Source organism: Heptranchias perlo, chromosome 14 (assembly GCF_035084215.1).
Source record: "Heptranchias perlo isolate sHepPer1 chromosome 14, sHepPer1.hap1, whole genome shotgun sequence".
In the NCBI taxonomy this organism is placed as follows: domain Eukaryota; kingdom Metazoa; phylum Chordata; class Chondrichthyes; order Hexanchiformes; family Hexanchidae; genus Heptranchias; species Heptranchias perlo.
The window spans coordinates 68,278,093-68,294,139 of NC_090338.1; the positions used below are offsets into that span (position 1 = coordinate 68,278,093).

At 41.1% G+C, this 16,047-nt stretch overlaps 1 protein-coding gene across 1 annotated transcript in view; it reads right to left on the reverse strand.

The window, feature by feature from the left end:
- The window catches only part of rnf145a (ring finger protein 145a), an 88,370-nt gene that overhangs the window by 43,178 nt on the left and 29,145 nt on the right, over positions 1–16,047 (reverse strand). Inside the window, exons 2-3 of the mRNA XM_067996539.1 lie at positions 8,178–8,286; positions 2,235–2,326 (exon numbers count right to left, since the gene is read on the reverse strand). Coding sequence (XP_067852640.1) covers positions 2,235–2,326; positions 8,178–8,286 — 201 coding nt within the window. The remainder of the gene's footprint in view (positions 1–2,234; positions 2,327–8,177; positions 8,287–16,047) is intronic.

Consider the following 16,047-nt stretch of genomic DNA (forward strand, 5'->3'; position numbering starts at 1 on the left):
GATGAAGGGAAACTTCTTCACTCAGAGGGTCGTAGGTCTGTGGAATTTGCTGCCCCAGGAAGCTGTGGAAGCTACATCATGAAATAAATTTAATAGAAATAGACAGTTTCCTAGAAGTAAAGGGAATTAGGGGTTACGGGGAGCGAGCAGGAAATTAGACATGAAGCTAAGTTCGGATCGGTCAAGGCCCTTTGGGTGGCAGAGCGGGCCCATGGGCTGAGTGGCCGGGTCCTGCTCCTACTTCTTGTGTTCTTTCGATTTGAGGTTAGGATCAGATCAGCCATGATCTTATTGAATGGCGGAGCAGGCTCAAGGTGCCGATCGGCCTACTCCTGCTCGTATTTCTCATGTTACTCCTTCCCAACTTTTCCCAAGTCCTCATTGCAGAAGTCACAACCAACAACACAACTGAATCCCTGCACAATGGCATACACAAGAACAACTTGCCTTTATATGTTGCACCTTTACCATATACAAAGATCCCAGAACAGTTCACACAGACCTGAGGAAAAAAAATCTTTGAGCCAAAGCAGACATTAGGAACGATGACCAAAAGTTTGTTCAAAGTGGTGTGTATTAAGGAGCGTCTTAAAGGAGAGTCTTAAAGGAGAGACTGTGGATATGCAGAGGGGCTTAGGGATGGAAATCCAGAGCATGGGGCCATGGCAACTGAAACCATAATGGTAGGGTGAAGGACAGAGGGGTTACAGAGGAAGAGAGGGTTGAGACAATGGGGGATTTAAACACAATAATAAGAATTTTTTTAAGTAAGGCAATGGGGGACCGGAAGCCAATGTAGGTCAGTGAGCTCAGGGTTGATGGGCAAGCAGGACTTAGTATGTAAAAGGAGATGGGCAGCAGAGTTTTGAATAAGCTGAATTTTGAAGAAGGTGGAGGATGGGAGGCTGGCTCGGAGAAAATTGGATTAATCAAGTCTGGATATGACAAACAAATGGATGAGGGTTTCAGCAGCAGATGGGCTGAAGTTGGTGCAGAGGAGGGCTCTGTTACAGGTGTGTAGTAGGCGGTCCTTGTGATGGAGAAGACATGGGTTCTGAAGCTCAGCATCAATCACGATGCCACGGCTGCAAAAATCTGGTTCAGCCGAGGCAATGGCCGAGGTGGTGGTGTCAGTGGCAAGCAGGCTGAAACCGATGGCTTCAGTCTTCCTGATTTTTAGCTGGAGGAAATTACAGCTCATCAGATATTGGATTTCAGACAAGGCATTGCTACAGATGCTCTGATTACAATTCAATACATAAGAGTAGAACCAAGCAAAGGTACTCCCATGGGCAGACAATGGAGGGGAGGCATTGCAGGAGGATGGTGTAGTCAAACATGCTGAGGCTGCAGAGAGGACAAGGATGGATAATGCACAATGATCATAATCACAGACAATGCCTTTTCTAAGTTTGGTTAGGGCCATTGCAGTGCTGTGGTGGCGGAAACTTGATTGGAGGGATTCAAACGGGGAGGCATGGGAAAGAAGGGCGTAGATCCAGAATCAGGTTACGGTAGGCCCTGCATTAAATTTTTCGTCATTTGAACATGTTAAAAACAAAAATGACTAAAAATAGTTATCCATTACATGGAGACTTGCCCATAAGCCCCCCCGCTATTTGATACCGCATTGAAACAATTTGCACACCCAACTGGCAATTTCATTTTTGTATTATGTGCTGCTTAAGTTTAATCACATTGGACCCCTGTCGTATCCTCCATGATTTATGAACTGATCTCAGCAAGGGCAGCAGCTGAGGGACTACAACTGGTCTCTGTGTCTCCAGGGTAGGGGTAAAAGAGAGAAGGGGAAAAAGTAAGGCAGAGCAGCCATTCATGACATCTATCCAGTGATTCTTGCTGAAAATCACATGGGGTGGATGTTGGGTCAGAAGAGGTTTGGCCTCAGCTGCAATGCCCCCGCCGTGCTCAAAGACCCACCAATACTGACTGACCAATACTAAACAGCCTTCCATGGTACAATACCGCAGCATGAGTCACTGTCTTCGGAGAAAACAGGAAGGGAGTAATTCACAAAAAGCAAAGATTTGGAAACCATTTCCTTACCACCAGAATATGACAATTTCCAAACAAATTTTTGGAAACCTTTGTAGGTATAACTGATATTTTGTGTCAATGTATGATGACACTAGATTTTATCAATGTCACTTCCAAACTTATGAAATTTACTAGCAAGTATTATTCAGGAGGTGAATTTCAAAGTCCCACCTTACCTATCAAAGCTGTCGTGAAGCGGTTCAGAGACAAAGGCTCCTCGTACACAGGTCCATCGTGGCCGAACTCAATCTCACTCCTCACAAAGTCCCTGTAAATTAAAAGAAACAAACAGGATATTGACATTTCGATCAAACTGCCTCCTTATTAGCTATGTCTGTAAAGACTAATATTAGATCAGCTCAAATTTTAACGTTATGTATTTCTGCCCCTTTTTATACATACGATGAAAATCCCAACTTATTGCATACCAACATTTAAATACGATGCTTAATGTCAAGAACTTCCTTTACAACATGTTAAAATGAAATGCGGGAAAAAAAATTCTGAAGTAACTGATTTGGAGAAATTAGCATTGCAGAACTGGACATAGCAAGTACGAGATCCTGCAAAGACCTCAATTCACTTCCCGGAAGAAACAAATTTCTGACAACCCCTTAATTTTCTATCCCCTTTCTGCCTTCCTCACCTGAACTCATGTGTCTGTTGAAACATAACCAAACAAGCGGTCTTCAGGTACTTAGCCCAATTGGCTTACTTTGTATACAAAAAAAGATGGTGAATGTTGGCAGGTTATTCGATTCGAGAGCATTATAGTCAAGCCTGATTCTGTTCTCACTTGACGTCACCACAGGGAGCAGGAAGCTCTTAAACAGCCAACAGGAAAAGGGAATCTGGCTGATATTATTCCTACCTTGCGGGCCCAAGGGTGTTGAGGCCAACTGTAGCATCCAATTGCTACCACAGATAACCCAGTACAGACCAAGGATTTTAACATGGGGCCTTCTGGTCCATTTGGCTTAGTGCGACACCAGGCCTTGAATCATCATGCAAACGGGGGGCCTTCAAATTTCTTTAACGGATTTCTTTTAGTCTTCTGAAGACTTCTTACACTCTGCACTTTTCCCAGCCAGCGTAACGGGCTGAAAGTCTTCTCCCTCTGCCAATTCCACTTGATAAACAGTCACAAGGAAAGCACTGCTCCCCTCTAAGGAGGGAAAACTATGGGGAGAACAGTCTGATCTCCAAGTCGTGCCTCCCACAACAGCATAGCTTAGATCAGGACGTCTTTGTGGTGAATCATTGGGATTCAACCTATACCCCTCTGATCCACATTACTGCACTTGGGGGTGTCAGCCAGTAAACCCAATGCGTACTTCAGCCACACAGACCCGAAAATCCTGTTATCTATTTGTGCTTTCTGCTAAGTTAACAGAATACAACCAAGTGGCACCAAAGCACTACAACTGACTTCGGCACCCATAGGATAACCAGGGGGAGAACAAAGAGATAGGGTCCCTGCTCCCAATTACTATTCAGAATATGAAGTATCAACAGAATTGGTTTTGGTTGTGATCCCCTATAGTCAAATAGCTAGCTTGCAATCACGATCTGGGCCTATACATGAATAGCAGCCAATTGGGTGTAGTAATTGTTGATGACTAACACCTGTAAAACCATACACCAGCAAAGCTCACCTCTTCGGTAAAGGAGAGAAAACAGAGGGGAGAGAAAAAAAAGCAGCTGTAACTGATCACACTGCAATATGTGATTTGTGAGAACCAGATGCACATATAAAAAGAGTGGGTGGGGTGGGCAAACGAGAGCAATCTGAAGCAAGAGAGGGGACATAACCCAAAACATTTGGGAAGATGATGGACATAACCCTTCCCCCCCCCCCCCACTTTCCCCTTAAGTGACTGCATCTATGGTGCGAATGTTGATTTCGCTTGAAATTGATTCCTGTTGAAATTGGAGATTGTGTCACTCTACAGTAGTCAACCCCCAATGCTATTTATCAATCCAATTCTGAAGCTATTTTTGAAAAAAATAAGACATCAATCCTGCATCAGGATATTTCTTTTTTAATTTTAAGTATAAAGGGTTACTGGCAATTCCCAAATGTGTAGGGACACAGTCAAACATACTGAAAATATATATCCATCAGTTTCTCTTACACAACCTGCGCAATAAGTGCGTACAAGTACTTACTTGTGCGCAAATTTGTTGCAGCATTTGTCTACAAAATAATACATACAATTCTAAAGTTAATTTCACTGGCTGTGAAGGACTTGGGACATTCCAATAACATGAAAGTCACTATATAAATGCAAGTTCTTTCTTTTCCCTCGGGCACGGACTCTTGCTCAGGTATGGATACAGGCAACTGTCAGATACGTCAGCCAAGTCATCTCTCCCCCCCTTCCCCCATGGGTGAGCCTCAACAGTGTCAGTAAGCTATTGGCTTGTGAAGGGTGTCACAGCTGAACACAATCCTTTTTTCCCACTCGTTGTCTAAACACATTCACTTTCCAGAACATCTCACTGTGTATTGATCGGTAACAGTCATTTTTGCTGATTTTCTCCTCTCTAACCCAAACACTATTGGGGAGCTTCGCTTAAAATAACATTACCAACCTCAAATAAAGCATGTGAAAGTTTTAAACATTCTAAATATTGACCTCAAATATTTTTCTTGGATTGAGTACCACAGATCACTCCAGTTAAGTGAGTCGTTGCCCCCACAAACATGAGTCTACCTGCTCGATGCTTAAGTAACTGTAGTGAGCCTAGGGTCAAATAGAAGCCCTTGTCACTGTACTTCGGTTTACTGGATATATCATTTATCTCCATTTAATATAATTGACTTGGAAAGTGGTGGAATAAACATAAGTAGAATAAACGCCATCAGACTGTGGTTTCGGCCACAAACGACCGAACAACTAACAGTAACACATCAATAGTATAAAGACAAATGGAAGATTTGCAGTTGGATAATTCAACAACAGCAACATATACTAGATTTTCAGTTAAACAACAGCAAAAGTAGATTTAGAAGTTACAGGCTTTACTATTCCTCCTTGGATATGTCGTGAAAGATAGAATCTATGTTATCCTTCCACGGAGTTGTCTGTCTCTCTGGTAGCTTTAGAAGTACTGAATTTGGGCAGGTCAGTCGACATATACTTTCTAATTCCTTTCAAGCACAACTTGTAAACAAAGGAAACAGAATTAATTCTATAATTCAAATCGTTACCAATCAAATTTATGTGTGAAAAATCAGAGGATGTTTTTCTTTGAACGATATGACTGGCCCTTTCCTAGGAACAAATTGCTTGTTTCAAACACTCCTGATGAACTGCGAGACTTTCCCTCAAAGAGCAACCCGAGCAACAAACATTTGCATATCAAGGTCTTTGAAATGAAGGTTTAAGATACTTCACATTTCTTTATATTCAACTGCATCTGCCACCTATCTGCTGAACCCATGTCTTCCTCGAATCTTCTCTGAGCTTGCCATGAGCCCGAACTCAGTATCAACAAAACTTATCACTTTTGTGTCCATCCCCAAAACAAGTGTTTCCAGCACTGATACCTGGGGCCCACTTATACCCATAACAATTCATCCAAAAAAACTTTTCCTCTCTGCTTTCAATCCCCGAGTCATCCCACGATCCATACAGCTGCATTTCCTAAATTTTTGTCACAAGTCTTTCTTGTGGCCACCTATCAAATACCTTCCAAAAATTTATATATGGAACATTCACCACATTTAATTCTGCAGCCAAAAGCAACATTACATTTGCACAGCTGAAATGGATAACCCTTTTGAGTATGACAGTGAGACAGCTTTGAAAACAAGCATTTTCAGTATCTAATCACTTATCCCATGTTGCAGCTGTATGCCTATTGGAAATGCAAGTCTGAAGTTTGTAACAATGCCACAGTACATAGGAACCTAACACCAGCCAGACTACTTTCCACGAGTGCTTCCAACAGCCATATAAGGATCTTTCATTTCTGCAGCTCACACAAGCACAAACCTTCCATTTCTACTGTAACAATGGTGAAAGCTGCACAACATATATACATAAAACATTATTGTTGTTTGACTAAGAAAACAAAAAAAAGTTTAAAACAGAAGATCACACTGGAAATTATACTGACTCAGCAAGTAGATCTGACATCCAATTCATTCATAATTTCACTCCTGCATCACCTGGTCAGGTCCACAAAAATATCCTAACAGAAATGAGATATGTATGCTTGGTTTACTGATTAAAAAATACAATTTCAAAATATAAAGAAATAAAAAAATCCAGGGCATTCAGCACACTGAAGCTCATCCCAGTAGTACTCCAACTTTCCTATCTCAGCATTTGACTCAATTTTGAGCAACCTTCGTGTTTTTGCCTCTGCTATCCTGTCTACAACCCTGTTTATCTACGAATTAAGCAAAACATTTATCACTCCTCCTAATATCAGTTTTAAATTCAAAATATTTCCCAAACCAAACAGAAACTTGGGTCATATTTTCCTTATTATTTTGGTTTAGAAACACTGCTGCAATCTTCATTGCATTATCACTTCAAAAACTGATGATCCGAGATACAGTGTATCAATAGATCCTGCAGACGCAATCAAGTGTTGTAATGACACACTGCAATTTGCTACACTAATTACATTATTTATCAATAGCTTCTTCAAGATTTATAGATGATAAAGTACAGTAACAATCCGTCAATAAAGATCACAGTATGCCTTCACATCAACACATGCAAAACAGTGATGCAAATGTACAAGTCATACACATGTACATTACGCAAATATTGGCAGAGCTACATTGTTCAAATATTGCCATGGGGGTTGCACAAATTGCGAAGAGTACGCTTCACTGCTGTACTGATGTGTCCATTAAACACTCCCTAGTTTCTATTTGGGACTCTAAACGAGTTACATAACTTCTTCCATTAAACTGGAAGCCGGAGACTTGGATGATTATTTATGCAACCTGCTGATAGCAGCAGCTGTTGAAGTGTCCAAATTGCCAGAGTTTCACATTACCCTTTGGGCCTTCATATAAACATAGCCTCAATGATGATTCTATTTTCAACCCGTTGAAAATTATTTTTAATATGAAAACAGTAAACGTGCACTTTCCACCATTATCTGACAAGATTATACAAAATTGCCACTACAAGGTACAAGCAAAGGGAGCAGCTTCTATTAAATCTATCAATTTGCCCACAAATGAGCTTCAGCGGGATTGATTTCGGACCCATCTTGGGGCACCAATGATGTTTCTGAAGTTAATCCATCTGCCAGTTTCAATCAACTATATCTACAATGAAAGACAGAAACAGTGACGGACAAGGGAAAAGAGAAAGAACATGGAAACAGAAACACAAGACAAAAACAAAATGGGCAGGAACTCAAAAAGAAAATGATTGAGAATGAACCAGAGATAAAATGCAGAAACAGCACACAAAAAGTATAGGAATAGAACCGACACTCCAGATCGCACACTATTACTTTGAGTAGTCACAATACATCACCTGAAACACAAACTCACAAGCCATAATGTCAGGAAGCCACGGCTCCTTTAACAAATATAGGCAAAATTAACTTTCGAGAGCTTAAGAGTTGGTATTTTTACAAGTCATTTTTCCATCAATTTTTCTGCTCCCAAGGTGAGGACAGGAGCACTTGAGAACAGTTTCCATTTTGAGAACAGTGACAGCATTAAGCACTCAGATCAGGTGAAGCGTGGTTAAATACAGAGTAAAACTGCCTCCACTTTGGCCAATGTGTCTCAGCTCCAACCTCAGTCAAGGAGATCCGATTACACCAAGGTGACATTTTTCGATTTACCACTCTCGTGATCCTGTGGCCTGAGTGAGACTGTCAATTTTGTGTCACTTAATACTGAAAAGGGGCAGCTTTGCGCTGTCGTTCAGATTATGCCAAATCATATCAGATAGAACTCTCAGCCAGTAGAGAAGACCGTCATCCCATCCATCCAGCCTGGATTTGAACCAGGTCCCATAAGTGACAGGTCAGTGTCTAACACATCGCAACATCTAATCTTTCCTATTTTAATTTTATACAAAACAAGCAGCTTTTAATCAATGACGTAACTGAACTCTCTAAATGATTCTTACCTTGAAATTTGGTGCCCAGCGCACAAAAGTAGCGCAGTCAAAACATACAGGTACAGCTGGACCAAGTGCTGCCGAGGCAAGGTTAGAAGAACAAGGCTTATTATGTAACCTGAAAGACAATAAAAAAGAAACACAATCACTCCTGAAATAATAGCAATACTACTGTAATACACCTGGTGAATGGATGTAGTTGCTCATTTTTAATTTGAATTGTTCTTTCTTGTTCCTGCTCTTGTGACAGTCATTTGCAGTTTGAAATCCAATTTATCTTATTTTAAAATGGTTAAACAAATAGGGAATAATAAACTCTGAGGCCTGCTTTTTTGAAACCACAGAGGAGGCGATTGTGAGTTTAGGCAAAGTGGCATGGTAAACAAATCACCGATTTACATGTACATTAGAATTCATTACTGCCTTATTTTATCTATCACTCACTCACTCACTCACTCACTCACTCACTCACTCACTCACTCACTCACTCATTGCTCGAGCCGGGCATCTCAAGGCATGCCCCGCTAGTTAGCCTTTTTTGTGGTTTTTACATTTTTTGCTCAAAGTTGCTGGAAGTATGAGCTGATGCGCAGCGAGAACAGGGCACCTGGGACCTTAGTGAACAATGGAACAAACAGTCTACCTCCTTGACGAATGAGATTAAAGGATTGAGAAATAAACAAAAGGACTGAGAAGGAGGGTGAACTAGAGTGGTTGAATTCAATGTCAAATCAGGTACTGAAAGCAATTAAGAGAGGGGAAGAAAGATTAAATTGAGAGAGAGAAAAGGGACAAAGGAAAAGTAAGAAAAAAAAATTAATTTTAAATTTGATATTTCTAAAATCTCCAACAATTAACAACCTGAAGGAATGAGACTGCACGCATTTAACTGTTCACTTTCTGGGCAAGATAGGTTTATTGGCTGTCATTAACAATTATCACATTGTTAAAAGGGTAATTACGCTATTAATTACTGGACTTAACTTTCTGCGGCCAGTTTAATGGGCAATTAATGTACAAACGCAGCAACTTCATGAAAATCACTGGAAGGTTTAGTGCAACATGCTGTTTTCGCAAAGCTAATGGCAGAGCAGCACAAATTGGCCAGCAAGTTGTGGCGATTCGCAATTCACAGTATCACTTCTTCGCCACAAGGTGCTGGCCGATTTGTGCATTAATAAGTGTGCATCGTTCAAGTGTAGTTATTTTTTCAACAAAATCTGGGCCAATGTCAGCGTAAAAGGCACTGCAACAATTCAGGCTCTTTCCCCACTCAATACTCATGTTCACAGTGAATTGTAGTTTCCAAAAAGAGACGCGCCCCTCGATAATTTGAAATTTACAACCTGTTACAAATTAGGGTGTGTCCTCCATAAAATCGCCCGACTCCACCCCTGCCTCAAGCCCATGTGCTGCCAAAACACTCATCCATGCTTTTCTTACCTCCAGACTTTCAATGCTCTCCTAGCCAATCTCCCACCCTCCGTCAACTTCAGCTCATCCTAAACTCTGCTACCCATATCCTAACTCGCACCAAATCCCACTCACCCATCACCCCTCTGCTCGCTCACCTACATTAGCTCCCGGTCCAGTAATGCCTCGAATTTAAAATTCTCATGCTCGTGTTCAAATCCCTCCGTGACCCAGCCCTTTGCTATTTCTGCAATCTCTTCCAGCCAAACAACTGTCCAAGATCTCTGCATCCCCAATTTCCAACACCCCACCATTAGCAGTCATGCCATCAGCTGCCTCAGGCCTAAGTTCTGTGATTCCCTCCCGAAACCTCTTCGCCTCTCTACCCTCTCTCTCCTCCTTTCAGACGCTCCTTGAAACCCACCTCTGACCAAGCTTTTGGTCACCTGTCCGATTATCTCCATGTGGCTCGGTATCAAATTTGTCTGATAATGACCGTGAAGCACCTTGAGATGTTGTGTTATGTTGAAGGTGCCTTATAAATGCAAATAGTTGTTGTTGTTGTCGATATCATCTCTGTTTCAGTAACATCAGTCACTTCCTTAAGCATCATACTTTTATGGGAGCTGACTCACAGTGCTCTGTATCTACTTATATGATGCATAACCGAGGGAGGTACCAATTGTACCCACCCTGTGATCGAGACTGGATTCTTGTGTCTTTCGCAGGTATACTTCTTCAATCTCTCCAAAGGCAGACTAAGTTAACACGAGATGAGTTGAGGCTTGGTCTGAATGGTTACGCTACTTTTTCTATTGTACGGTGAATGTACAGAACAGTGATTAGATGCACTTGGGTCAACCAATACAAGTTATCTCTCACAATGATACAAAATAAACACACCATGCTTCCCCATGTCTTAGTGGACTTAAACAAGGGATCTAACTATCCTCCAATATTCCTCACCTCTTCACCTCAGTTAATGCCCTCACAGCTGCGCTTGCAACCTGTTTCATTCTCCAAAAGTCTGTCATCTTTCCTAAGATGAACTCCACTGTCAACTTTCAGTTAAAACTGACATCACCGCCCCCCCCCCCCCCACCCCCAAAACTGGAACAGAATCCACCAGCCCAACTTGATAATGACCCAAGGAGTTCAAATCAGTAGAATTGTCACAGCAACAATTAGTGTGAATGTCAAATGGTTCCGATGCCCCATCTGAAACCTAATATAACCTACCAGCCCTGTTGCCCTGTGAATTTAACCCCTTGAGAGCCAAGTTTTGCACCACAATAACATTTTCAACACATATTGCATCATGGTCTCCCCCGTGACAGCACAAACTGAAATCTTGAAACGAGAGTTTAAAGATATCTTCAGAGCGTACTTCTTCCATAGTTCAATAAACTGCATGATTTCCTGGTACAAAGTTGCTGCAGAGACAAAGTGAACATTCCCAACTGAGCTCAAACATTCTCAAACAACCGAAAATGAACTGCAGAGTATGAAAAGTCGCAGTGTTTACTGGAAGCACCCAGTACTTTCTCATTAGCTTCTATCACCGAGTGGATAGGATGCGGCCCGTCGGTGTTCACCAGGCCAGGACTGAAACCAGACACCATCTTTAATGGCTGTGGCAATCATACACAATTAGTTTCTTTCCTACCCTCACAGTGACAAGCTTGCATACATCAATTAAACAATCTGAGCTGTTAGTTGAATAACCTTGACCTGAATAATTTACAAACAAATCAAACTGAGCAAGGTTACCTCCCATTGAAGCTATTCCCTGAAAATATTTGTCTCACTTCTCCCACATACAAAAGATGTAATTCTTTTCAGCATCTTGTGACAGAAGCCCAGTTTAAATTCATAATACATGACCTCGCAAAAATTGATAGAAATACAGAAAAGTTATAATTTGAAGCCCATCATAGCTCTGTCTTAATCATAATTTGATTTGAAACAGTTCATGCTCACTCATAAAAGTTTATTTATCCAATTTCCCTCTTAAAATTGCTGACTCCTGCTAAATCACAGGTCCATGGAAGCCGATTGCCCTCTGGCACCTTGCCCAAGTGGCCATTGTACATGAGCCGAGACAGACTGCCAGGTTATTCATTCATGAAGGGCAACACTGGTGAGCCTGATCCTGTCCTTGGCCAACTAAACAAGCACACTTTCCAACACAATTAGCAATGAAAATGAGGAATAGGAACCCTGGCTGACTTGTCTCCTCCCAAGCCTGTGGCACTTGTTGCCCCTGGTGTGAGCATCTAATTCAGCATAGGTTAGGGACTGAACCTGGGACCATCTGGTCTATATGCTTAATATTGAAACATGAAGGTCATTTACTGACTAATGAAAGTTTAGAGATTTATTCAAATTGTTTTGAATCTGAAATGAACAACCTTGCCAAAGCTAACAGAAGTCCCTCTCAAGACATGGGGCGAGCCTATCAAAGTGGGACAACTTGGGCAATGTGCGTTCTATGGTCCATCAAATCTGGTAAATTGATAGCAAGTTATAAAAACAAAAAAGAGCTGACGTTATGGAAATTCTCTGTTAAAACGGAAGGCAGTCCAGAAACCTTCAAATGCAAAATTCTTACTAATGGTCCTCAAATTCATGACAAGTCAAGAAATACTCAGGTTATTCATGTAAAATTTGAACTGAAAATCAGCCAAGTGGGATCCTTCGTTAACAGCACCTGAGCACAAAGTGACAGCAGACTAGGCTTTGTAAATCCCAAAGCAATTACGACCCTTTTATTAAGCAAGTGTCTCTCACGGGTCCTGTAAGAGTCTTGCTTAAGTTTAGGGTGCATCAGGGACATGGTAGTCTAGCTAAATAGTCACTAACAATAGCATTCCTTTACCTCGACAGCATACAACACAGGTTGACATAACAGCATTTTTAATGTTCGGTGCAGGGGCGGAGGATCTGAACTGGAGATCCACAACCGAGGAGAGTTGCTCCTTTTGTCGTGTGCCAGACCTAGAATGGAGAATCATGGCACAGCTTTTGGTGACGTGTCTCAGGACCCACATAAATTAAGTTATTTAGATGCCTGAGATAGACTTCACCACCTTTATAATGATAATGTGCCACTGGCAATGCGAGTACCCGGGGCATGCTGCCAACAGTACTTTATCAACATATAAAAGCCCCACACAGTGAGGGGAAGACTTCATGGTGGAGTTTGAATGTTTTTTTTAAAAAAAGAATTAGTTTTCTTAAAAGATTCAGTTGCATTTTGCTCAGGGAATATGTCATTTATCAGTACTAAGGACATTCTGTTTCTAACTCCCCCTCAGTATGTAGACATCAGTGACTGATTTACTCAGGCACCATGAATTTGACAAGGAGCCCATTCAAAAGGAATAATGCAGCTTTAATACCAGTGACTATACCACTGTGAATCTACGATTACTGAGGTCGCTAAAAACTCAAATCCAGTTCTGAAGAATGACCTACATATAAAACTTAAGCCAAGAAATCTGAATGAGTAATTCTTGCCTGTATTCACTCCAAATAAACAAAAATTACATTCTGCACAATATCATTAACTCACCAAGCTCTGGGAAGGACTTCAAAAAGAGGATCGCACTCCTTCATTTAAAAAGATTTGTTTACTGTAATGCACTCCTAATTCACAAATGTTCTATTTTGTAACTCTTTCTGTTCCTCTTTCCACAGTAAACACAAAATGGAAACAACTCATTCCCCAACACAGAACATTTGGATACTACTGGTCACAGCAAGGCCAATGTCTCCATGCAAAAGTTATGTTCAGCAATCCTGTTGGTTAGGTATAGGGAGCTAGAACAACAAAGTACTGAACCATAGTAAAATACAAGCTTGTGTCTATAATTCTATACATAGCAAAATTCTCAGTCAAATTCTTAAGGACCAAACCAAGTGGAAGGGGATGGTGACAGTCATCCTAATTTGCTCTACCTAGCAAAAGGTGCTTCTATCGCATTAACTTGGCCCCGGGAGAGTGACGCTACCTTCGCATGCTGCTGCCCAACATACTTTTCTGATGCTGCTTTGCCCAGCAGCCTCAGTTTACATGCTGTTCTGCACATGCAGGATGGGGGCAAGCTTGGCAACACTACATCACAGCAGGCGTACAAGAACTCACTCAACACATTCGGCAGACTGGAAGAGGTGGTCGTTAACTTGATAGCAGATCACAAGACCCACAAAAAAGAGTCTGCAGTGCCATTGGTTCTCTGGAGGTGGGGGTGCTTATAGTTGGAAGTATCATGGTGGGAAAACTGCATATCTGCCATTCGTGGTTTTATATCAACATTCAATTGCCGAAAGAATAGCAATGCCTTCAGAGTACGACCCAACTGTAAAAGCTTCGATTTTCTTTTAAATGTTGTGGTAAACATTGCAGTTTGCACATTGACAGCGCGACTGCTTACTTACACTGGAGATTTACTTTCGAATTATCATGGTGATTTGTGCTCTGGTGCCAATTTATGAACAAAAGTTATTTTATTCATACTTTTCAGCAACTAGTTTTAGAAATGGAGTTTGTTTATATTATATTTTCTCTATCATACAGTAGGCATCATCTTGCAAAAACCATCAGCAGCAGGAGCTGGATTTTCATTCCGCATACATTAGGCAAATATTATTATGGTAAACGGCACAAGTTAAAACTTAAGAAGCTGGCAGTAAGAAGGGAAGTCAGGTAAAACTTTCTCACCAAAAGGGTTATAGAGTTCTGGATTAAGAAAGGAAAGAAGACCATTGAAGCAGACAATGTAAATGGGCTCAAAGGACACTTCTCCTTTGATGGAAAGAAAATGGATTGAGGAATAAGGTGAGAAGGCAGGTAGATGGAGTTGACGCACAAAAAAGGCACAAGCTGGCTGACCTTGTCCTGAAAACTTTTATGTCCCACCACAGCAATGTACAGTACTTCAATGGCTGGTCCAGCAGACGACATTGCCAATATCCAACATGCACAATGACTTCTAGTTCTGCTTGTTACACACAATGTATAAAAAGTTGCAAGAAATATTATAATTACACCAGAATAAAACTTAGCATTACAGAAAGAAGTCTGAAGCCACAGAAGAAACTTGCATTCACATAGCACCTTCCACGTTCTCAGAACATGCTAAAGCACTTCACAGCCAATGAAGTATTTCTGAAGTGTAGGCACTGTTGTCTTGTAGGTAAATATGGCAGTCCATCTGTGCAGAGCAAGTTCCCACAGCAATAAGGTAAATGAGCAGATAATCTATTTTTGTGGTATTGGTTGAGGGATAAATGTAGACTAGGACATGGGAAGACCTCTGCTGCTCCTCTTCGAATAGCGCGATGGGATCTTTTACATCCACCTGATCACACAGACAGGGCCTTGATCTAACTTCTCATCCGAAAGATGGCACCTCCGACAGCGCAGTACTTCCTCAGTATTGCAATGAAGTAACAGCTCAAGTCTCTGGAATGAAACCCATGTCCTTCTGACTCAGAGCAGTGTGCTACGACTGAGCCAAGTTTTACTGCAAACAAAATTAGCACAGCAACAATCTTCAAAATCTTGATCCAGTTTAAAAAAAATTTTAAATCTAAGAAACTCAGACGAAAAATATTCATTCTTGAAAGAAGTGTATCATCAAATATGGTGTACAAATGAGAATTTTATGCATGTATGTAACTACTAGGGAACACCAAATGGAACTTATGCATGTGATTTATACACTGGATTTTATAGCATGTACATCTCCATCAACTCATATCCTTTGAAATACACTAGAACTCCATATAGTTGGCAGATGAAATATAGTGACTAGTTCTTTGAGGGTTAATACATAAAAAGTCACTGGAAAAGGATTAACTTTAGTGTTTACAAAAGAGAATAATATTGGGGAGGAGGTAAATCACGAATTGGTTAGAAGTGAGATGAGAGATATAATACATAAATGGTAACGCAGAACAAAGTAACTGATGGAATACATTCAAGGATCCTGAATGGAAAGAGGTTTTTTCGGGGGGGGGGGGGGGGGGGGCAAGAAATAGCAGAGGCCCTAAAAATTATGGGCCAGAATTTGCTGTTGAAATAATGGTGAGGCTAATGACGCTCGCCACTATTTATGCGTAAATGGTACAGCAACTTCAGGCGAGGGGCAGATGTGCAATTAAACGCCAATATCCAAAAGTTACCGTCTGAGTTGTGCCATTCCACCGTTAGCTTCACGAGGACGGCATCTCGCAGTCTGCCTCACCATTGAAATACACTGAATGGCTTGAAGTTGCTGTATTTGTGCAGTAGATGAACTAAACTCACGACAGAAAATTAAGTCTTATCATTTCAAGAGTAAGTACCCTTTTAACTATGTGATAAGTGTTCATTACTGCCAATCAACCTTTCTGGCACTGAAAATTAACTATTGAAAGTGTGGAGACTCATTCCTCAAGGTTTCAATTGTTATTGGAGTTT